We start from the raw sequence: 23,759 nt of genomic DNA on the forward strand, positions 1-23,759 counted from the left end.
AGGGATTCACTCGAGAGCACCTGCCTGGGGGCTGGGGACACAGGGACAGGTGGAGGCCTTCACTGTGCCAGGCTGTGGGCAGAAGGCAGGCCGGGGCTCCAGCACTGGGGGTGCCCCGTGCTCCGGCCACCACCTCCGGGCAGCTGCCTGTAGAAGGCACACTGGCGGCCTCATTCCCCAGGGCCCAGCTCAGGCCCCTCAAAGGGAGGGAGGGCGGTCGGTTGGGCAGCTCCAGGCGGGGGCTGGTTTAGAGTCCCGGTACCCAGGTGGGAAGCCACAGGCAACGGCAAGGAACAGATGGGGGTGTCCCACGTAAGGGGCTTCCCTGCCCTTCACAGAGGGCTCAGTGAAGGGATGCAGGCGAGTTGCCAGGGGGTTGGCAGGAGTTTCAGGTGTAATGCATGCCTCAGCCAGGAGGGGGCCCTCTGCCAATTGGGGGGATTTGGCAGGAAACTGGCATTGCCATTCCCAGTCTGGCTGCAGGGCCCCACCCATTTGTTTTCGGTGACACGGCCACCTGTCCCCAAGACTGCACAGGGGTCCTGAGGGCAGTTCTGATAGACAAGGAGGAGCAGGCTGCCTTTCCGTCCGGCGATCCTGTCCCACTGCAGCTGCCAGTCTGAGGGCGTGGAGGGAACGGATGGCCTGGTTGGGGGGAGACACAGACTCCCACCAGCGGGGTGGACCCCTCTCCTTTCCCTCTGCTCTGCAGGACCCCAGAGCTCGGGCCTGTCTGTGAAGCCTGACCTTTCCAGCGCACGGACTGGCCTCCCTGATGGTCTCACCACTGGGGCTGCCTAGTGGGATGTCAGGGCTCTGACTGCCCTCCTGGCGAACGCCTGGACAGCCTGCCCAGGTCTGCTGGTCCCCCTGCCCGGGCACCCCCCGCTCCCTGGGATGGGACACAGCCACCGTCCCACAGCAGCGCGGGCAAGGGGCACCTTCCTCTCCTGAAACAACCTAGAAATCGGAGAGGAGGGACCTTGTCCTCTCTCACTGAGAAGTTCGATCCTGCCTACCACTCAATCACCCTCTTTCTTTTTACACGTTTATCTTGTTCACCAAGGGAGGTTTTGCCCCCAAACCCCACGTGACCTTGAGCTGCCTCCTGGGCTCTGGCCTCGGAGGTTGACAGCCCCCCGTGTGTGTGCATATAAGGGTCGAGGGTGGCCCCCCCTTGATAGGATGAGACCCACATTGATCCTGCCCTGGTCCTAAAACACCAGCCCCGTGAGCCTGACCCAACTCCGTTCTAATCTAAGGACATAGGACCCACGAATGTTACAATGTTGAGTTCCAGCCCTGGTGGCCGAGCTGGTTTCCTACCCAAGATCAGTGGGCACTGGGAAAACAGGTGGGAGAGGCTTATGGGGGACAGGACAGGGTGCCATCTGGCCAGAGAAGACTGCCTGGGCAGCTGGCATGTGCCTGGGATAAGGATGGGTGGGCAGGGAAGAAAGGACCAGGCACTGCGACCACTTCAATTGGATGTGCGTTTGTCCCCAGTACAGGCGGCAGGAGAAGTAGATAAGAGCGGAGAATGGGGGGCTGGGGTGGGGGCGTCCAGTGTGCGATGGGGGGTGCCTGGGATGGATGAGGGCACCCTGGCCCAGCTGTGTGCCCTGCCCTGGGGAGGCATTCGCCTCATCCCCACCCATGGCCACCCCGTAGGGTCTCCCTGCAACCCTGCCCATCCCACAGGGAGAGTTTGGGACATTGGGCAGAGGGTCAGGCATCGTGACAACACGGGCTGCTGGTGGTGCCAGCTCCTCTCCGTCGTCACTCATCAGCCGCGCCCCAAACTCGGGAGGGAGACCTTGCCGCCCCGTCCATGTTTGTATGCACAAGAACCCTGGGAGCACTGGCCGCTGGAGGCCGGCAGGACCTGTGGTCTGAACCAGCCAGGTTAACAGGCTGCTAAAACAAAGCTCCACATTCCCCAGAGGACTGACCCGGAGTCTGCACAACATGGCAGCCAAGGTGCCGAGTTTACAACCCCAAGTCACTCTACGTACAAAGAATTATGGGAACGTGAGCCCTTTCCAAGGGAAGGACAATCAACAGATGCCAGCTCTGAAATCCAGGTGGTGGAATTATCAGAAGAACGTGTGAAAGCAATTATCATAACTATGTCACAGAAGGTAAAGTTGAACACGCTGGAAACAGATGGAAAGATCTCAGCTGAGGAGCAGGGAGTATACAAAAGAACAAAATGCAAATTTCAGAACCGAGAAATCTAAACAATTACTCAACAGCCTCTAGAGCAGATAGGAGGCATCCGAGGGACGATGGGGCCAGAAGATGGGCCAACAGAAACCATCCAGTCTGAAGAGACGCAAGTTTGGGGGCAAGCCTGCCCCTCGGGGACATGTGTGACAAGATCAGAAAGTCCAACATTGTGTTAGACCCCAAGAGAGAGAGAGAAGAAACAGGGCAGGGAAGACAACGTTTTGAAGAAAGACGGGCTGAAAATTTCTCACGTTTAGGGAAAGGCTAATGTCCAGATTCAGGAAATGCAGCGACCCCCAAACAGGGAAAATCCAAAGAAACCCATGTCTGGACAGGTCATAATTAAACTGCTAAAGGCAAAGAAAGAAATCTGGAGGTTGATGGGTAGTAATGAAGCCTGAATGGAGGAGTGACAATCTGAATGACCACGGGCTTCTGATCAGAAACCACGGAGGCCGGGAGATGGGGAAACGGGATCTTGAAAGTGCCAGAAAACAAGAACAGTCGGCCTAGAGTTCATGCTGTGGGAGGGAAGGGAAAATGAAGACACTCTTAGGCAAAGGGAAAGAGCGAGCCGGTCGTGCAGACCTGACCTAAAGGAAATCCTGGAGACCGGGTCCAGGCTGCCGGGCAGGGGTGCCAGCTGGAGACGTGTGTCTTCAGGGATGGAGGAAAAACAACAGAAATGGTCGATAGCTAATATAAAAGATAATTTTCCCTTTTACGTTTTCGAAGATACATGTGACCGTTGAAAGCAAAACTTAGAACGCAGGTGGGATTTTTCAGCCCCCGTGAATGCAGGACATCCGTGCCACGAGGGTGGGGGTGAGGCCTCCACAGTGCAGCCCAAATCGGCTGCGGGAGGGGTGGCAGGTATGTGGAAATCTCTAGTGCAGCCAAAGTGCAGAGATCCAGCCCCAGAGTCAGGAGGTAAAGTGGGTTACCAAGGTTTCCAAATAATCCGACAGGAGGCAGGAGAGGGGAGGACCTAGGGGCCCACACAACAGTAAAGCGGGGAATCTAAATTCAGTTCTTAACTCCATTAAACATCACCAGTGCAAACACACCGATTGCAGACAGACTGACAAACTGGAATTAAGAGCAACAACAAAGTGCCTGGCTCTGTGCTGTGAGCAGCCCACTTTACATATAAAGGCGGGTGAGAAAAAGGGAAGTGCACCTGGGAAGCGCCAATCCAAGGGAAGGGTCACCCGGCGACCCTGTGTATTTCAGAAGGAGACGGGGCGGGGAGGGGGAAGGTTACTTGATCAAAGAAGGCCTAACCATCCCAAATGAGTACCCACGGAACGGAACGGCAGCCTCAGCGCACGAGAAGCAAAGCCTGGCAGAACTGAAGCACCGACAGTCCCTTGGAGGGTAGGCGCCCATCCTGTAAGGAGACACGGTCCTCCAGGCCAGACCCCGGCCGGGCTGGAGCCGCCAGCAGCAGAGCGCACTGGTCAAGTGCACGCGGACGCCCGCCAGCACCGCCAGGCTCTGTGCCCGGCAGTAAAACCCAAATAAACTTAAAAAAAAAAAATGGAATCCTACACAGCATGCTCCCAGACCACGACGTAATGACTGGAAACCAGTGACACATCTCGGGAAGACCCACAGATATTAAATAACGAATGGGTTAGAGAGGGATTCACAAGGGGAATGAGAAAGTATTTTGAATCGAATGAAAGTGAAGACATTAACGTTTATGGGTTGTAGCTAAAGCAGTGCTTTCCTCTAAGGGAAATTCACAATACTAAACGCTTATATCTTTTTTAAGAAGAGAAAAATTTGGGGGCGCCTGGGTGGCTCAGTCAGCTAAGCATCTGACTCTTGATATCAGCTCGGGGCATGATCTCACGGTCCCTGAGATCAAGCCCTTCATTGGGCTCTGTGTGTGCATGCGCACTCTCTCTCTCCCTCTCTCTCTCTCTCCCTCTCTCTCTCTCTCCCTCTCTCTCTCACACAATAAATAAATTAAAACAAAAAGGAAAGTTTCTAAGGCACCTGCGTGTCTCAGTTGACTAAGCATCTGACGTTGGCTCCAGTCATGCTCTCACGGTTTGTGGGTTCGAGCCCCTTGTTGGGCTCTGTGCTGACAGCTCAGAACCTGGAGTTGCTTTCGATTCTGTCTTCCTCTCTCTGCCCCTCCCCCTCTCACGCTCTGTCTCTCTCAAAAATAAGTAAACATTAAAAAAAAATTCTTTTAAGGAAAGGTTTCTAATCAATGAGCTAAACTTTTACTTAAATTAATTAGGAAAAAAGCAAATTAAATCCAAAGTAATCAGAACAAAGGAAATGATAGCAGACATCAAGGAAAACAAAAACATTAAAGAAGAATCACTGACAGCAAAAAGCGGTTATTATGAAAGCTCAGTCAGTTTGATAAACCCTGAGCCAGACTGACCAGGACAAAGGAGACCCAAGTGACAACATCGGGAATGAAAGGGAACATCACTTTAGACCCTAGAAACATTAGAAGGACATTAAAGAAATATTACAATTTTGTGCCTGTAAATTTATCAGTCTAGAAGAAACGGGCCAATCCCTGGAAAGCCACACACTGCCCGGTGCACTCAAGGCCACACTGAGGACCACACAGTCCTATCTACTGAGGAAATTAGGTCCTGCCAGATACGGAAGGAAGACATCAGAGCAATTCTGCACAGACTTGGGGAAAGCAGGCGACGGGGGCTTCCCAATGTGCTCAGCAGAGTATTAGCAAACTGAATCCAGGAATGTGTAAGAAGGGGTCTTTATCCTGGAGTAACCTGTTTATTCTGAGACAAATCCAATGTGGTTTATCCTGGAAATGTACGGTAGGTGCAGCACATAAATATCAATCACTGTAATTCACAATGTCAACAGACTGAAAAAGAAAATCTGACGACATCTCAGTAGATGCAGGAAAAGCATTTGACAAAATTCAACACCTATGATTTTTTTAAAAACCAGTCAACTAGGAAAAAAGGGCATTTCTTTATAAAAGGCATCTGCAGGGGCGCCTGGGTGGCTCAGTCGGTTAAGCGTCCGACTTCGGCTCAGGTCATGGTCTGGCGGTTTGTGGATTTGAGTCCCACGTCAGGCTCTGTGCTGACAGCTGGGAACCTGGAGCCTGCTTCGGATTATGTGTCTCCCTCTCTCTCAGCCCCTCCCCCACTCATACTCTGTCTCTGTCTCTGTCTCTCTCAAAAATAAATAAACATTAGGGGCGCCTGGGTGGCTCAGTCGGTTGAGCGTCCAACTTCGGCTCAGGTCACGATCTCACGGCTCGTGAGTTCGAGCCCCGCGTCAGGTTCTGTGCCGACAGCTCGGAGCCTGGAGCCTGCTTCGGATTCTGTGTCTCCCTCTCTCTCTGCGACAGGCATCTGCGACATCCTGCAGCTAACAGCAGGCTTAATGGCAAAGGGCTGAATGCTATTCCCCCATAAGATCAGGGGCCAGGCAAGGGGACTTCTCTGACCACTTCTGTTCAACATCACGTTGAGGGTCCTAATCAGTATAATCAAGAGAGAAATAAAATGCACGTGTGCTAGGAAGGAAGAAAGGAAACTTTCTAGTTGTGGCGACGTGTCTATTTCCGTTCACGAGCCATGAACACCTGGCGGCCGAGACTGAAACTTTCAACGTGGGAAAGAGACTTCCACTGCCCAGGGGGATGTGGTAGACCACTCCCGCGCTGAGAACGGGACAAACGACGAAATCCCGCTCTCATCCCGTCAGAGGGGGCCTCTCCGGGCACCCGTCTGGAGACCTTGCCTGTGCCTGCTTTGCGAAGTGAAGCTGATGCACAGGCCTTTGGGTATTGGCAGCTCTTTATGGGGGCGGGTGAGGAACCTTCAGGCGGGCCCCCCTCTGACACACAGACTTCGAAGGGCTGGCCGCACTGAAGAAGAAAAGGGCTTCTGATGGTTTCCACAGTTTAACGACAAGTGTGCACACACCCGTCCCCAAGTGTGATCTTTTGGGCCGTGTGTGGTGCCCAGAGAGCGGACGGGAGAGGGGTCCAGGCGTCGGCAGCTGGCACCACGGGCGTCAGGTCCCCTTCCCGGGTCGGGTCCGTCACCGTGGGGAGCCGGGCCAGATGGCGTGCCAGAGGGCGGGGAGGCTGAGCCTCGGACGGGAGCAGTCTGGGAGGCAGGGAGGGCCGCGGCACAGCTCAGCAGTGACCCTGGGTCAGGGGCGCATTCCCAGCACTGGGCCACTGTTTGATGGACCGGGTGGCCACTGCCAGCGTTCTCTCTCCGGGTCTCCCAGGGATCCCGTCACCCACCTGACCTTTGGACAAGGCCCATTTCTCCCCAACTCTGAGGCTCTTGACCGCCAGGACTGACAGGTGCGGCGTCCCAGTGCCCTGGTGGGGAAGGTCTCGTGGCCCCGGGAAAGCCGCTCCGGGGTGCGGGCCTCAGTGTGACAGGGCTGAAGGCTGGTCCCACCCCACCTGTCCTGTGGGCTGGTGGTCAGATGCCTCGGGTGCGTTGCTCGAGCCCGGCTCCCTGGCTCCCGGCCACCACCTGGCAGCACGGTCTTGCCAGGGCCGCAGATGGTCTGGGCTCCCACCCAAGGCGTCTGCAGGCAACAGGTCAGGACTCCATTCACTCTGCATGTCTGAGAGCAGCTGCCCTATTTCCGCACTCAGAGTGCTGGGCAGAAGGTCCGCAGGGCCTCACAAACATCTCAGGTATCAGGACGGCTCTGGACCCTCAGCTCACACACACCACCCTCATCAGGCCGAGGGGCTTCATCTTGATGGCACACAGGAAGTGCTCAGCTCATAGAGGGGCCCGTGGTCCCTGCTGCTTCTGGGACCCAGCCTGGGCTGGAAGCGCACCTGACCGGGCCCAGGGAGTCCCCTAGTGAGCTGGGGGAACCGAGATTTGGTCAAAAGCCTCTGAGAGGAGCTGGCTGGCCTCCGATGGTCCCCTCTGATGGGGTTCTGAAGTGAAGCCACGGAACTCTGGAGAAGTCTGGTTCCTTTAAGAAAGGTGCTAGACACATGAAAAGATGCTCAATGTCATGAGGCATCAGGCAAATGCAAATCAAAGCCACAGCGGGACGCCACTTCACGTCCACCACGGGGGCCAGCATCAAAGAACAAATAACCGAGAGTTGCCGAGGACGAGGACGCGGAGAGATCGGAGAGATCGGGGCTGCGAGATCGCGAGTCACTGGGAAAAACAGCCCGGTGGTTCCTCAAAAAGCTAAACAAAAAATCACCAGCAGTTCCAGCCCTAGATTCACACACCACGGAACTGAAAACCTGCACACGCATGCATGTTCACAGCCCCCCGAAGGTGGAAACCATCAACCACGCACCCCTGGCCCACGGAGAAGCAAAACGCGGTGGAAGAGGGCTCAGCCGTTTGTGGAAAGGGGTGAGAGCGGACACCTGCCGCGACACGGATGGACCTCCGAGCCATAAGCCACACGCACGCCACGGGATTCCAGGGATAGGAGGTGTCCAGGACAGGCAAACACAGACGCAGATGCCGGACGCTGGCCAGAGGAGCAGGGACGGACCGCGGGTGGGGATGGGGCTCCCACTGGGCTGACGAGATGCTCGGAACTGGATCGAGGTGGTGGTTTGCACAGCACTGTGAATGCCCTACGTGCCTCTAACGTGGACTGCATTGTGTACCTTAAGCGAATTTATTTTGTCATGTGACTTCTACCTCAATCTTGAAACGAGATGTCACAGGGCTCTTGGACAGCACAGGTTACAGCGAGCAATTTTCGTGGCACAGCCTAACTTGCCAGGGGAGACCACACCACCCACCACGCGTCCCCCCCCCCCCCCCGCAGGCTCCAGGCAGCGTCTGCGCCACACTGAGCCGCCTCTCTCAAACGCGTGACCTCTCCTTCCTCGCTGGGCCGCGGGGCGGGGGGCACTCCAGGGAGGTCTGTGGCTTGGCCGGGCCTCAGACCTGAGCCCTGCAGCCACCGCCTGAGCCTGCGGCGACCGCCCCGTCCCTGACCCCGTCCTGTCCACGCCCTGCAGCCCGTACCCACCCCCGGCTGTCCTCGAGGACCCTCTGCACGGCCTGGCCCCGCCCCGCCCGGCCGCGCCCCACCCACCCGGCCCCGCCCCGCCCGCCCGGCCCCGCCCTGCCCCGCCCTACCCGGCCACGCCCCATCCACTCGGCCCTGCCCCGCCCTGCACGGTCCTACCCGGCCCCGCCCCACCCACCCGGCCACACCCTGCCGGGCCCGGCCCAGCGTCAGCATCACTTTCTGGACTGACCACCAGGTGGCAGCGAAGGCTCCTCGATGTGGAGTCCCGGCCCCGACGCCCCGCCGGCAGCCCAGGCAGGGGCCCAGCTCCCGCAGCCAGAGCTCAACACAGGCTGCCCCGCGCCTGCACCCTCAGCCCTCTGCGCCTACCTCAGCCGACACGCGGGTGCCTGTCCAGAGAACACCGCGGGGCCGCCCTGAGGCTGACGCTCCCGTCCGGGCCGCCTGCACGTTACCAGCTCCGCGTCCCAGCGACGTGCCTCTGATGGAGCCTGTGTCCCGGCTGCAAGTCTCGGCCCTCACTCTCCTCACGCAGAACCGAACCATGAAGGAAAATTGCAACTAAAGGCACCACCGCCAGCCCCAGGGGCTCGGAGAACCGGGGCCCGAGGCTGCGCAAAGGGCTGCTGGATCCCGGGGTGCAGACAAAACCCCCAAACCCGGGTGTGAACTGACAGTGACACCCGGCAAAAGTCACAAGGCTGGACCGGGGGTTAAATGTCACGCGGAGCCAAGTTTTCCAGGACCCTCTGTAGAGATAATATGTTTCTTCCAACTTGGGAGAGAAAAACAGAAAAAAGCCTGATGGGATAGATAATATTCTCAAGCTTGACGCTAAAATAATTTTTCTCAAAATCACATTACTTTCTGGCCAGACCTGCCAGGGAAGCAATCCTGAAACCCTCCACACTTCCTTGGGATATGAAAGCTGGCGGCGGTTTTCAGCTGTTCCCACAAGTGCCCAACTCTGGCTGCAAGAGGAGCCCCTCGGGGGCCCCAGCTGCCCCCGCACCAACTCCAGCCTGTGTCCTGGCCCGGCTGCTGAAGGGACTGGCCCAGCGTCCCCAGCCCGCTGCCCACCGAGCCCCGGCCAGGGGCCAGGTGCTTCTGTGGCTTCCGGACACCACGTCCCACACAGGTGTCCACCCGCACACCCCTCGGCCAGCTCTACCTTCTGCCTGTCTGGTTCTACCACACTTATTCTAGCACATTCTAGGGCAAGCTACAGGAAGAGGTAACGGTTCTTATGTGCTACCCAGGAGGACAGGATTTCACATCTCTTGCGTGCCCGTCAGCCCCCTCCGGCTGGGCCTGTGGGTCACCCTGCCGGTGCAACAAAGCTGTCCCGCTGTCCAGCACATGCACACGGCCCAGCAGCGTGGGGACACAGCGGGGTCGCCCCCTGGACGTCCTGGGTTCCCAACCATGTGAGAAGGGGGCTGGCCTGACCGCCAGGAAGAGCAGCGTCGAAGCCACCCACCTGGTCCCTGTGCCACCTCCAGGGGGACACGCCTGGCCCAGGGGAGGAGCCACCCCAGGCAGGGAGTCTGGAGGGCGGCTGGAGTCAGGCATCAGGGACTCGACGCCGGGGAGCTCTTACGGGACGACCCCGGCCAGTGGAGCAGACGCCTGTGCGCACGCCGTCAGGGAGACCTGCAGGCCCAGCCCGAGTGGGCTTTAACGCACCCCCCCGCCCCCGGGTGGGTTTAGGATCTGCAGCGAGAAGAAAAAGTCAGATTTCAGGGCTGAAGGCAGCATTTTAAAATCCGGCTTTAAATAAACACGGAATAAAAAAAGAGTGCTCGGAGCCTCCGGCAGCCGAAATTAGAAGCGGCCGCCCTGGGCGGGGGGCCATCTGTGCGCCAGGCAGCGCCGTCTGCAGTCTCCTGGCGGCGCCGGGGGCTGGGGACAGGCAAGGCCCCGCTTTCCAGGCCGTCCTCCAAGTCCAGACTCCAGAGAACACGTCCCCTCCTCTCTGCTCCAAATCACCTTCCAGATCACCGGCGTAAGTCCGATGAGAAGCAGAGAGAGGAACGCCAAGATTGTGTCTCCGGACAGAGAGGCAGCAAGTGCGTGTGACGCCAGCGTCTTCCCTGTGCCCCCCCGGGGCAGCGCAGTGACCAGCCATGGCCGTGTGTGCCCGGGGCCTCCTCACCGCTAATCTCCTTCTGACGGAGGCGCGGGAACCTCAGGGTCCCGCTCACCAGCTGGAGGGCCGCACCAAAGCTGGGTGTGCCCGACGGGGCTGCCCCCGTCCCTTCGTCGGCTCAGGCGACCCCACCCCCACCCCCAGCCAGCCCTCCCGCCTCACCTGGCCTGGGGAGGCCCAGGTATGGGGGCGCCCGCATCACCTGCCTGGGCTATTTAAATCTGCATTGTCAGTTAACGTATTCTAATCAGCAGGTGGGTGACCGAGCTGGCAGACGCGAAATGACGCTAAGCTGCAGGGGGGAGGAGCCCCCAGAGAAACTCTGAGCCTCTTCGCGCCCCGGCACTCACCCCCGCGCTGCCTCCCACGGCCCCTGGAGTCACGCCGAGGCGCAGTGATTATGTAAAGGGGCCGCCGGTTGCTGGGGAACCTCTCCCACCCCGCCCTGCCTCAGGGCCGGCACCTCCTGGCTCCCCCACACGCAGGGAGCCCCCTCCAGCCCCTCCAGGTCTGGCCAGGAGGGAAGCTGGGGGAAGCGGAGAACGGAGAACATTCTAGGCTGCCTTTCTAGGGGGCCAGGAGGGGCCTGAAGCCACACCTGAGCCTGTCCTGCCCTCCTCCGTCTCCGTCTGTGCTCCGTCTGTGCGGGGCAGCCTGGAGAGAGCCCAGCTCACTCACACCTCCCTCAAGGGCACGTACCCCGTGCTCCCTCCCGGGACAGACAAGGTAACGGCACAGATCCCTGCAGGCCCACGAGGAATCCGTCCTGTCCAGGGGCAATATTTTAGTTACAGAGAGGAAAGCCTTTAAACTGTGTGCAGGTCAAGGATGAGCAGGTTTGGGGGAAAGAGCAAATCTAGGTAACCAACTGGGCGGGGAGGAGGGGACAGCCCTCACCTGGAGTGGCAGGTCAGCCCGGGCTCACCCCTTCCTGGCCTTGGCCCTGGCCTGTCCCGGCCATGCAGGGCCGCACACTGGGGCCCTGCGCCGGCCTCCTGCACGAGCTGCTGTCCACAGACCGGGCTCCAGGGAGGGGAGGGGAGGGGAGGGGAGGGGAGGGGAGGGGAGGGGAGGGGAGGGGAGAGGAGGGACAACGGCTCCACCTGCTGTTCCCACAGAGGCAGGGGTCTCAGGTGAGATATAGGCCAGGTAGGGGCTGGTGCACCCCCCCCTTTTAAGAAACTTTTAATTTCCGGACAGTTTTCAATTTATATAATTACTGCAAAGATCCTGTCCCCCGCCCCCCCCCCCCCCCCCCCCCCCGTTCGCCTGTTTCCCGCCAACACCTCCTGTCGGCACACGGAGTGTGTCAATAATCACAAACTCCTATGGGTTCGCTGCTGTCAACTAAAGTCCATACTCTGCTCAGGTGTCCTTGGTTTTCCTGTTGCCCCATCGTCACGTCTCCCCTGGGGCCTCTGGGCTGAGCTGTGTCTCACGTCCCTGGTTTCCCGTGGCCGGGCAGTTCTGAGGCTGCTGGGGCCATCCCTCCGTTGGGATGTGTCTGGAGGTTACACGGGGGTGACAGGGTTCCGGGAGGTAGACCACAGAGCTGAAGGGCCACGCGTGATCACCGCGATGCCCAACTGCAGCTGCGACCTGGCCCGCCTGTCTCCCGGTAAAGCTCCTTCTCCCTCCTCCTGTGCTCTCGAGAGGGAGGTGGCCCTGCACAGCACACACTCAAAGGCCGGGGAGACTTCTTGAGACGGCTTCTCATGTGCCTTTCTACATGGCATCTGGAGCTTTCTAGAAATGTCCGTCTAAGGGCTAACAACGATAATCTCTAGAACATTTAAGGGCTTGCCACATGCCAGACACAGTTCTCAGTGCTTTCCTTCTTCCTCTTCCTCTTTTTTTTTTTTAATGTTTTTATTTAGTTTTGAGAGAGACAGACAGAGACAGAACATGAGCAGGGGAGGGGCAGATCAAGAAGGACACACAGAATCCGAAGCAGGCTCCAGACTCTGAGCTGTCAGCACAGAGCCCACTCGGGGCTCGAGCTCATGAGCCATGAGATCACGACCTGAGCCGAAGTCGGACGCTTAACCGACTGAGCCACCCAGGCGCCCCTTGGTGCCTTCCTGCTGTCTGCACCTTGAATCATCCCCATGTTCTGCGGCAGCTGCCACGGCCCGCCTCCACCCAGGTGGGGCTGGAAGAGGCTATGGCAGTGCCCAAGCCCCGCCGGGCTGTCTCAGTGACTGGCTCCCGGTACCGACTCTTCCTGTCCTCTGCGTCCACTCCCTCAACAGCACACCCAGCTGGGAGAGGTCAGGCCTCACCCAGTGGCAGGAAACACGGCTCTCCTTTTGTGCCGGACAAAGCCACGGTGTGCCGGAGGCCGCTGAGGTGACCTTCCTGCTGGTGGCAGGCAGGACTCCCCCGAGCCTGTGAGCTTCCCCCTCCGGGCAGCTCCGGCTTTCTTGCTGATACTGCTGACAGTCACAAAGCGTGTGGGCCTGGCCAGGAACCAGAAAACAGTCCTCTGGACACAATTCGGACAGTTGTGCCGGTGACATGGCCCAGGCCAATCACCAGGGGCACCTGGCACGGACGGGAGGCTGGAGGGGCGTGGGGGGGATGTCAGTGGTGTAGGCCAGGGCAGACAGGAAAGATGAGGTCCTACTAGGGATGCCCGTCCTTCCTGCTCTGGAACTTTCTGGTTACTGATTACAAGTGCTTGAATCCAGGAAGGAAAAAAAGAGAAGTCTGGATTGGGTGGCTCCTTCTCTGAGAGTGGGGAGGAAGGGGGAGGCGGAGAGAGAGAGAAACAGCCCCCCTGCCAAGCACAGATGTCCCTGTGATCCGAGACAAATGGCCACCCCGTAGGCCAAGCCCAGCCAAAACCAGGTTAGGCTGGACAGAGAGATGTGGCGAAAACCCTTCGAAGTTTTGCTGGGCGGCCACCTCAGAAAGGGCTCCTTCTGTTTAGCAAAAATTCACAAATCCTTGTGCCTGCCTGCCAGGAGAACAGCTTGCTTGAAAAGCAAAGGCTGTCATCCTGTAATTAAATCTGAGACCCCCCTCCCTACGTGACGCTGAGATGGAACCACTTATATAACACGCCTAAAAATAAGCTGATGAAGAGACGCACTTTTATTCTCCCTGCCTGCAGCCTTGTCTCCTGGGCCGCCCAGGCTGGGGTCTGCTGAGCCGGAGTCGGCGTCCACAGCACCACACGGTCAGGTTCTCGCCTCTGACTGCAGCCCGGCACCCTGCACGCACGAGGGCCCGGTGCCGGTGTGCGGGGCTGGGGCGGGGGGAGGGCCCTCTGGTTCAGAGCTACGTGCTGAAGATCCCCATGGCTACACGCCTCCCTGGTGGCGCAGACTGCAGAGGTGAGGACCAATGATCAGAAGTGACAGGGAAACAGAGTGCCAGTGCACCTGCTTCCTCGGGGACACCAGCTGCCCCTCAGCCCTGCCCCAAGTGCAGGAAGACCACCACCCTGTTCCGGGGGTGCTGGGACCGCCCATCTTGGCTGGCGCTGGTCCTCTCGGACTTCTCCATCGTGACAATGCCTTGCTCTGGCCGGTGTTGGCGGGGGTGGGCCAGACCCCAAGTCGGGGTGATGATTTCCCAGCTGCCCCGAGTGCCAACCCCCGGGCCAGGGGCTGGATCCCACAGCCCCCAACACACTCTGTGTTAAGGAGAAGGAACAAGGTGGGGTTTATAAAGGGCCCTGAACACTTCCAAAAGAAAGAGCCAAGACAAGGGTGGCCCCCTAAGTCCTGGGAGCTGGTGCTGCTGCGGACCCGTCAGTACCCCGCCCACCATCTCGTCTCGTCCACCACTCAGGCCCTAGGACCTTACCCTTGGTCCTCAGCCCCGGCCCTAGACACCATCACCACATGAAAGAGCTTCCACACAAGTAAGAAAACCCCCAGAGAACACTGGTGGTCTCCTGGCGGGGTGGGGGAGGGGGGCTAAGACCCCTCCTCACAGCTGAAGGACTGAGCACGCCTATGCTGGAGACCTTTCTGGAGTCTGGTGGCTCGGAGAGGCCGCCAGGCCGGGTCCAGGTCTCCAGGTCTTGATAGGACAGCCTCGCCCGCGTCTCACTCTGTGCCTGCCATCAGCCCCGCTCGCTTTCTGGGTGACACTCCACGAGAGGCTCGCTCAGTTCCACTTGCGGCAGGGTGCTGACAGCGCCCCTCCCCCACAGCTCACCTCCTGCCCAGCTGCCAGGGAGAGGGAGAGGCCCAGGATGGCTGCTGGAAGGCAGGCCAGGCCCCGAGTGGCTCCCCTACCTCAGCTGCTACCAAAGGGGAGCATGTCCTTGGGCAGGAGAACGGTAGTCAAGGGCAGAACCTTCCAGAGAGCGGAGCGGTGCTTAGGACTACAGATGCTTCTCAGGAGAGGACTCTCTCCTCCCTCCACTGTCTTGAGACCGAGGGGAGCAGCCAGCCCAGGACTCTCCAGACTATACCCCTCCCCACCCCCTCCCCGGTTTTCCTGCCGGCTTCCACCTGTCATTTTTCTGACCCCAACCACGTCACTTCCCTTTGGGCAAGCAGCAGCCAGCTCTACCCCGCCCCCACCCAGCTCCACCTCAGCCCCTGACCCCGGTCAGTTCAACAGACACTGGTCCTAGGGCCGGCGGGATGCAAGCGTCCACCACACTATGGTGGCCGGGAGGGAAAGAGAAAGAAGGGGAAGGAGACAACCCTAACTTCACAGCCGCACAAGCAGATAAATATCCCAGTCGTCAGAGCCGGTTTGAACTGCTTTCTGTCACTTACAACCAAAAGAATCCCAAAACCTATAAACGCAGGAGTCTACTTTAAAACTCTGCAAACAACAAACGAAGAAGAGGAAGCCACAGCTGGTTTCAGGAAGGAAATTCAACCAAAAAGAATCTGCCTGTGACGGAAGGCTTGCAGACAGGAGGGCAGGCAACCTCGTCCTGCACGTTGCTGTCCTTTCTTCGGGATGATCCTACGAAGCAGAATGCGGTCCACCTGGGTCCTGGCAGACTGGCTGTGACTTCGGGACTTGCCTTAGTCCCGGTCTGTCGGACTGATGTCTTGTGGGGCTATGTCTCCCTGGGCACCTGGGCTTGAAGGGAAAGTATGAGTGACCATCCTGGATGGGACGCTGGCACAATGTCAGGGCTTTGTTATAGGCAAACACTCAGATCTGGTGTTTCACAACGTAAAGCAAATAATTCCTCCAAATGCAACTCTAATTTATATAAATATTTTTTCAAAGGAATTGTACTGGGATCCCTGTGTGGCAGCTTGGTCAGCTTCCCCGGTGGAACCTCCCTGGAAAACCAGGCAGCTCTGGCCCCTTGATCCTTCAAGGAAGGCTCTCCTCCACCCACAGGGTCCTCCCTCCCCAAAGAAACTGCCCCCAGCAAGGGTCGTCTGCCATCACAGGGTCCTCTCCTTCCCTGTGAGCCATCTTCCTGGCAAGTTCTCCTCCCCGAGCCCCAGGGTGCCCCTCCCCTGGGTTTTCCTCAGGGCCCACCCCACCCCCATGCTCACCCCTTCCAGGGTCCTCCCCTCCCAGGGTCTTCCCGCAGAGCACCACCCCCTCCCAAGGTCCAGCCTTCCCAGCGTCCTCCCCAGAGTCCACCCCCGTTAGGTACCACCCCCCAGTATCCTTCCGTCTCAGGATCCTCCCCAGGGCCCATCCTCCCCCTGGCCCGAGTCTCCGCCGTCTCGCAGACTTACCTCCCAAAACTCCGGGTCCGGGCCGGACCGTGCGGCTGCGTGCCGGCCTCTCCCCATCATTCACTCCGCCCGCGCGGCCGGCTGCCCAGGGACTCTCCCCCGCCCTGCGCGAGCCCGCGCCCCCCGCCACTAGCAGGGAGCGGCGCCCAGGGGCCGCCCCGACTCGCGACTCAGCGAAGAGCCGCCCCCACGCGCTCTCGCCCACCTTCCGCTCTCCGCCTCCAGCGCCACCGGCCCACGCCGCCCCGCCCCCAGCCCGGCTGTCGCCCGGCCCCCAGGCTGTTCCCAGGGCCGAGGCCCGCGCCGCGCCTCCGCCTCCTCCCCCGCGATCGACAGCGCTACCGGCCAATTGCTGCCCTGAGCCGGCCCGCGGGCCCCGCCTCCTCCTCCATCTCCGGAACCTACCAATGGGAAGGGCGGTGCGGGGGCGGGGCCTGCCGGTTGCCTGGCAGCGGCGCGGCAGGGCGGGGGCGGGCGGCCGGGGGCGGTGATCCGGGTGCGGGGGGGCGGAGCCTACGGGGGGGCGGGGCCTGGGTGGTTATAAAGGCGGCCGCCGGCGGGGTGCCGCGTTTCTGGTCCGGCTTCGCGCGCTGCCCGCCCGTTCCTGCCGCGCCCGCCTCCGTCGCCGCCGTCGCCCGTGCCCCCGCTCCGCTCCGCGGTGCCGCCGGACCAGCACCATGTCGCTGTCGCGCACGGAGGAGATGCACCGGCTCACGGAAAATGTCTACAAGGTGAGCCCCGAGCCGTCCGCGCGCCCGGGCCCGACCGGGGCGGCCCCTGGGCCCTTGGGGGTCTTCTCGGAGCGGCAGCGGGGACCCGGCGCCAGCCGCTCGTTCGCAGGTGGGCTCAGGAGCCCCCCGCCCCAGCAGCCCTGCGTCGCCCCCGCGCGCCCCTTCCGCGCGCGTCCGTGCCGGCGCCCGGGGGACGGGGCCCCTCGGACCGGAGTGGAGCGGGGCGGGGGCCGCCGGGGGTCCAGGGGCCGCGCCGCGCGTCGCCCTGCACCCCGGACGGCGTGATGGCCCCGTGGTGGCCCCTCCAGCCAGGTTACGCAAGCCTTTGGGCACTTTCTCCTCAACAGGCTTTCCCCTTCCGCAACTCCTTCTCGGGCAGTGATGGACGGGGCCCCAGGTGGGAGGTCGCGCGCGGGCAGGTTGGAGGGGTGGACAGATAATCCATCATCTTATGTAACCGCGGAGGAGAAGACTAATTGTGTAGGAGGCTGGCGCGCCTGCCTCTGATGTGTGTGGAGAGTGGGGTTCGCGTCCTCCTCTGCACACTGTCGCTGTCACGTCTGAGCCCGCGGAGCCCCGCGGGAAGATCCCTCGGAGGCCCCCTTCGTGGTCATTTTGTGCCTTGTCGAGGTTAACAGGCCCTTGGGTTTCTGTTTCTCCAGCGTCTGTTTTCTCGGTTTAGACCCTCACCCCCAGTGAAACAGACCCAGGCTCCCAGGGGCTCAGGGCCCAGTGCAGTCCCAAGGCGGGCATTTTCTCCAGAGGGAGAATCGGCCCCGGCCGTCCACAGCAATCCTCTTACAAAGGCTGCTTATTTCAGAACTGTATCTGAAGGTTAAGTGGTAGGCTGGGAGATTCAGGTGTTTACGCCGTGGCTGCTGGTTCACCGCCACTAAATGGGATTGCAGGGCCCCCAATTGTGTTAACAATTGTGGCTGTGCCTCCTTAGCCAGTGGCCTGTGAGGCCCTCCCCCTTAGGCTGGCTCAGGCTCTGGACAGCCAGAGGGAGACCTCCCAGGTGGCCCCCTTTTCTTTCAGCTGGGTTTCGGGTGGCAGACTGTCCGGTAACGCGGCTTCTCCCGTAGGGTTTCAAGTTAGAGCTGGGTCATGGCAGGAATTCTGAAGCCGGGTCGGGATTGAGTAAGTCGGCTCTGGAGCCATGTTGGAGCTGCTGGTAAACATGAGTCAAAGACGGCTGAGGACTCGGCACGGAAAAGGAACAGCCTCTGGGGTTTTGTGTTTGGTGTCACAGAGTGTGTGGCATACGTTTCTGGTCGTGTTGCTCTGCAAACGCTGTCGGGGAAGGGAGCTTCATTAAGTCATTAGTCATTAGTTCTGTAACCATGTGCTCGTTCTCGAAGCGGGGGGAGGGAAGTGCCGGGCCGAGGGTCTCTTTCCTATTTTCTTTGCTTCTGCAACGAAACCGTTAAACAGGAACTTCCATGGCGAGAATCGGGAGGGGTGCGCGGCCTGGCTTCCCTCTGGGGAACCCACGATCATCCACACTAAAACTCTCGCAGCCTGGGCGGTGAGGCGTGCAGTCGCCGCCGCGCGGCTTCCAGGCGGAGCTGTGATTTGCCTGGAGACCTGCAGGCAGCAGGACGGCAAGGGCTGTGAACCCCTGGAAGCAGCCTGGAGGGTTGGGGTGCACATTCGGCAGGCAAGTCTGTGGCGTGTGCTGTCGTTCGGTTCACTAATGAGCTCCCGTGGGCAAGCGCGGCAGAGAGAGACCCAAGATCTGCAGGGCTGGACGCAGCCGGCTTTGGTGAGAGCAGGGCTGTGCCCCCCCCCCCCCCCCCCCCCCCCCCGCGACCGCTCCGGCCTCACAGCAGGCCCGCGCTGCAACGCAGGCCGGGCGGGTTGGGTTGTAGGCGGCGCTCTTCCCGACGCTCTGTGGCTCGACTGCCAAGTCTCGAGTGCCGGTGCTGTGCTACCCTTCTGTGTTCTGTCGCTGGGGAGCTCGGGGCTCCGCAGCAGAGCCGGTACAGGTGGGGCGGCGGGGGCACGCCGGCCAGGCAGACAGCAGCCCACACGGAGACACAGCTGGAGCCACCCGTGTGGACCCGGCTGGCCCTCTGTTTCGGCCGGGGGCCGCGCTGCCTCCGTTCCTGGGTCGGTGGCTTGCGGAAGGGTGGCCGGGATGTGGCCCCTCTCTGTGTCCCCTGTGCTGCAGCGCGGCTGTTTGCTTTGGCCCTGCATCCTTTCAGCTCCAGCTCTGAGTGCTGTTTGCCTTGGCAGAGGCGGGAGCGGCGGGGACACTCGTCCTTGGCCTCGCTGATTAAAAATGTGAGAATAGACCGCACTCCTCCTGGAAGAACCAGCAACACAGACTTTCACCTTTTTCTCTGTGGCCCAGCTTCTGCAGGAGCCACGTCCTCGGGGAATTTCACGGAAGCTGAAGGGGAGAGCAGCAGAATGCCTTCCTGATGTCCCCTGAGAACTCACCCTCGGGGCTGGGCAGGGCGACAGGCACTGGGCCGGGTCCTTCAGGGGATGGGGGTGCAGGCAGCAGACCCCAGAGTCCAAGACCTGGCCAAGGGGGCAGCCCTGGGGGGTTGCCTGGAGTGAGGGACGGAGTGGGGCGGGGGCCAGCACGAAGTGCTCAGAATGAAGCCCCAACTACAGCCCTCTCGGGAGAGACCTCTGATGACTCGATGTAGGGAAAGAGGCTTCTGTAGCAGCTGGCCTCTGTTCCTGGGGATTCTGGGGAGCGACGGTCAGGTTGGTGTTCTCGTGGTCCAGTAGGCCGGGAGCAGCCGTGGCTCTCAGGTGACCTTGTGACCCTGGAGGGGAGCGGCTGTGCAGCGTCTCCAGGAATAGGGGCATCCGTGGCTTGTCCTGAGGACGTGGGAAGGTGGGAGACAGCCTGAGAAGGACGAGTTCCCAGGGAAGCCGTGGATGTGATCATTTATGGTGTTGAGGCTTCTGGGCCTTGGTCCACACGACCAGGCCGGTCACTAGAGGCTGTCTGGTCGTCCCCACCCTGTAGCTGTTGTGGGGAAGCCGGCCCGGCCGCAGCTGCCCTGTGAAGGTGGTGGGTGAGCCCGGGGCTCCCGGAGCCGGAGTCAGGCAGGTTGGCTGCCGCTGGTGCCGTTGGTAAGGCTGGTGCAAGGTGGTGGGTGTTGGGTGCTGGTGGGAGGGAGCTGACCCGGGCAGGTGAGAGCCCGCGGCTGGCTTTTCCCGTTGAGGCCTGGCTGCCCGGGCCCTGCCCACTACCCTCTGCCGTGTCCCACGTTCTCCTCCAGGTGGGTGCCCGGGGGAGCCCCGGGAAGCCTTGTGCCGCTGACCCCGGGCCCGCTTTCCCTCACGCACAGCTGGACAATCACGCTGGAGTGATTGCTGCCATCAGAAGCCTGGGGTCTGGCGTGGACGGAGCTCAGTGGACCCTCGGCCGGAGAAGGCCCGCTGGGCTCTGATAGGCAGCTTCCCTGGCAATGGAAGTGCCTGCTGTGTGTGCTTGTGTGTGCTTGCCTGCGCGCGTGTGTGAACGTGAGGACGCGTGTGTATGCGTATGGCGTGTGTTTGCTTTAGAGGCACTCCCGGGGGTGCCCCGTCAGGGGGGCGTGTCTTCTGGGGGGTGGCAGCGCCCGCCATCACTGCTGTCCGGTGTGCTGCGGGGTGCACGTCCTGGCCTGCCACCGTCCCGCGCCCTGTCTGGAGTAGCCGGGTGGTGAGGGGCAGTTTCTCTGTTGTGCTGACCTCGGAGCTGCCTGGCTGTGGCAGCTTCTTGTGCCTAAGTCACGTCCCAGAGACTGTCGGCTCTGCACAGGCTCCTCGTTGGCTGGATGCCTGGTGCACGGCCGCTGAACACAATGGGGTGGCCTGGAGGCACTGGGGCCCAGCCCTGGGGTTCTGTGGAGTCCCGAGCTGGCTCAGGAGTGTCTTGCCTGGGCTGTCCCTGTGGGTCTGGCGTCCAGCACATGTCCTGTGTCCGGGAGGTTGGCTTGGCTCATGGGACTGACCGCTGTGCGCCGGGGGCTTCAGGTCGGAATGGTGGCTGGCGCTGGCCCTGGGCTTTCGGGTGCCATCAGCAGGGAGAGGCGCTCGCAGGTGCCGTGCGGTTCTGGATGCCGCTCCCTCGGGGCCATCCCCCCTGGCATGGATGTGCTGGCTGGGCTGCCTGGGACAGGCTGCCTTTCGTGGGAGGATTGGGTGCTGAGAGAGAGGGCCTTGTTCCCTCCTCCCGGGCTCGGGGAGGAGGGCCGCACTCCTCCTGAGTTTGCAGGTCTCAGTCCTGCTCAGGAGATCCCCTCGATGTTACCGAGGGACATGGGGGCACTGGGAGGCCACGGACCCGGCTGGCCTTGCTGCCCACTCGTCCCCGTTCAGCCTGGCATGGCACCCTGGACATGGGCTGTGTGCTGTCACCCTCCAGTCAGGACACCTGAGCCGTCGGTCCAGCATGGGGCGCCCTGGGCCGCTGGCCTGGCTGGCTCCTGGCCTCTTTCCTCCCTCCTGCGTGTCCTGAGCCAGGGCCTGCCCCGCGTCGCCTTCTTGGCCCGTCTACTTGGGCCTCGGGGTGGGGCAGGTGTCCCCATTATAGAGCAGACTGTGTCCCCCGGACACCCAACACTGGGGCGCCTTTGGGGGGCGGTCGGTGCCAGGCTGCCGTCCGATGGCAAGGACTGAGCCAGCACCCGCCTCCCCGGCTCTGATCTACTCCCGGCCCCGACTGTGCTGCGTCGCCGGGATGGGGGTGGGGGCTCGAGAGGCCCCGCCCCAGTGGGCACAGGTGGCTCCAGACAGTGGCCTGAGGGGAGGTGGGTGCCTAGGCTTCTCCTAAAGAGGAGAACCTTTTGTCTCCAAGTGACGTGCTGCCCAGTAAGGCCAGCCTTCCCCTGAGACCCAGGTGTGCTGACTCAGGACCAGCGTGGAGCCCTGACTGGGGCCTGCACGTGAGCACAGCACTTGGAGGAACAGGCCGGGTTCTGGGGCGCCCCTCCCGGTCTGCCCTTCCGGCTGCTCCCAGAGCAGCAGCTCGGTGTCTCGTGGGTCCTAGAGGCTGTGGCAGGTCTGTGGCCCCAAGCACAACATGTCCGTCTCTCTCAGGGCCGGAGGCATGCCGGGTGCTGCCTGGGAAGCGGTCGGTCCTGCAGCATCCCGGGCCTTGGCATTGGTCCCCACAGCAGGGGCCCGAGGGGCTGGGTGGGGAGGGGGGGCCCGGAACCACACCGGGCCCGTCTCTAAGAGGTGACCTTGGGGACGGGCCAGGGGATCCGTGCCCACACTGCCCACAGGAGCCTTCTCCTGTCTCCAGCTCCTCCTGCCGACGTGCACCGCAGGAGCCCCCGTCTGGCCCCTGGGCTCCTGCAGGCCAGCAGGGTGGAGGCTCACCTGGCCTGTCCCTGCCCTGGCTCTGCGACCCAGCGGGATCAGTCCTGCAGGCACCCGGTGTCCAGGATGGTCCCAGGTCCCTGCAGGCACCCCTTCCCACTTCAGGGCCCGTCTGGGGTCTGGTGGAGCCTGTCTTGAGGTCTTCGGCTACGAGATGAGTGTCCGAGGGCACTGCTGTGGGGGGCGGAGCACAGGAGATGTCTGGACGCGCGTCCCTGGACTCACACCCCGAACTGAGATGCCGGGGGCCGGTGAGGGCCACCAGGAGGAAACAAGGCTGCCGATCAGAACACAGTGCTTTCTTTGTGGTTGGGATTTTAACGATTTACTTACAGAGGTAGTTTTTTAGAACCATTGGACGATTTTTAGAAAGTCCTGTGTTAAACACGCGTGAAATAAATCGGTAGGGTTTGTGTGAAACTGCTTCATGTTCAGAGTCAGGCCCTCCTGAGTTTTGTTCTGGCTCACAGCCCAGTGTCACGGTGTCCCCCTCCGCCTCCCCCTCCCCCGGGGCCATCGGGTGTCGGTGTTTCCTGAGCGAGGCTTTGGTGTTTTGTTCCAAGCCTTGAGACCCATCCCGCCTTCTTTGTTGCCTTCTTGTTTCTCTGATTGAAGGTTTCCAGACAGCAGCCAGGACCCCTGTTCCTTCTGAGTTGGTAATGGTTTGTGGATGTGACGTCCACGTTTGCCTGTGGCCAGCCATACCAGGGACAGTCATGGGTCGGCGTGTGCCAGGTGACGACGCGTGTAATAGATCACAAAACCAGGGCACCTGTAACCAAGATGTCATAGGTGTTTGTGCTGGGAAACAAATTGATGTCTTGATGTTGGAGTTGGCGGTGAGAACGGGGTGGGGGCCCCCCATCCTGGAGCTAGAATACTGTCCAGCAGGGCACAGCCATCACCCGGGGCCACACACGGAGGCAGAGTGGACTTGCCGTTTCTGGTGGGACTTTTAAAAGAAGAGGTTGGGGCAGAAGGGCCGCTGCCCAAGGTGAAGTACACCCAGGGCCTCTCTGCACCCGTGTGAGCCTCCCATGGGGCTGGTCAAGCCCTCTCTGCCCTGGGAGACTCTCTGGTGAAAGAGGCCTGTTGTCTGTCCCTCCTTCCATTCTCTCTGCTTCTCCTATGGAAGCCTCGTCTTTCGCAGTCCCAGAGCGGAGCTCAGGCCATGGCCTGTCTTGCCCTTGGGAATCCAGGGCCTTGCTGGCCCCAGGCTGGAGTGGCTTGGATGCACCCGTCTGCTGGGGGCTGGGGTCAAGCCAGCAGCCGGAGTCATGATTTCAGGCCCCACCTGGGGAGGGGGCTGTGAAGTCAGGTGTCTCACACTCTGTCTCTGGCTCTGCCTCGGCAGCGGGGGGCAGGCCGTGGGCCACCTGGGCTTTCCAGCCTGCTGGTAGTCATGAGTACTTTTGACAGCCATGGGCCAGGCACTGTGTGCTGAGAACCGTGCACCTGACCTTGCTTATCCCTCAGCCCGCTGCTCGAGGGGACCCTGGCTGGCCCCGGCGGGCAGGTGGCCTCTGTGAGGTGAGGCAGTGCGGTCTAGCCGTCAGCTGGTCAGGGGCTGAGCCGGGGCTGGACCCGGGCCTGTTGAGGCCTGGAGCCGGCTGTTTTTCCATTCAAGGG

General features: G+C 61.0%; 1 protein-coding gene and 1 long non-coding RNA gene across 10 annotated transcripts in view; one reads left to right on the top strand and one right to left on the bottom strand.

Annotated features, from left to right (window-relative positions):
• Positions 1–15,100: 15,100 nt before the first annotated feature.
• LOC125151121 (uncharacterized) lies at positions 15,101–16,275 on the bottom strand. The gene is made up of 2 exons (XR_007146648.1): positions 16,066–16,275; positions 15,101–15,445 (listed from the first exon to the last, which is right to left on the bottom strand). It is a non-coding gene; the product is annotated as an uncharacterized LOC125151121 (long non-coding RNA).
• Positions 16,276–16,636: 361 nt separating this feature from the next.
• The window catches only part of BAIAP2 (BAR/IMD domain containing adaptor protein 2), a 63,464-nt gene continuing 56,341 nt past the window's right edge, over positions 16,637–23,759 (top strand). For all 9 annotated transcript variants that reach the window (XR_007146847.1, XR_007146849.1, XR_007146848.1 and 6 more), the window contains exon 1: positions 16,637–16,796. Coding sequence is in view for 5 of the 9 variants with exons in the window: in XM_047832720.1 (XP_047688676.1) it covers positions 16,743–16,796 (54 nt within the window). In the remaining 4 variants the exon portion in view is untranslated. The remainder of the gene's footprint in view (positions 16,797–23,759) is intronic.

This window comes from Prionailurus viverrinus, chromosome E1 (genome assembly GCF_022837055.1).
Source record: "Prionailurus viverrinus isolate Anna chromosome E1, UM_Priviv_1.0, whole genome shotgun sequence".
NCBI classification, from domain to species: Eukaryota; Metazoa; Chordata; class Mammalia; order Carnivora; family Felidae; genus Prionailurus; species Prionailurus viverrinus.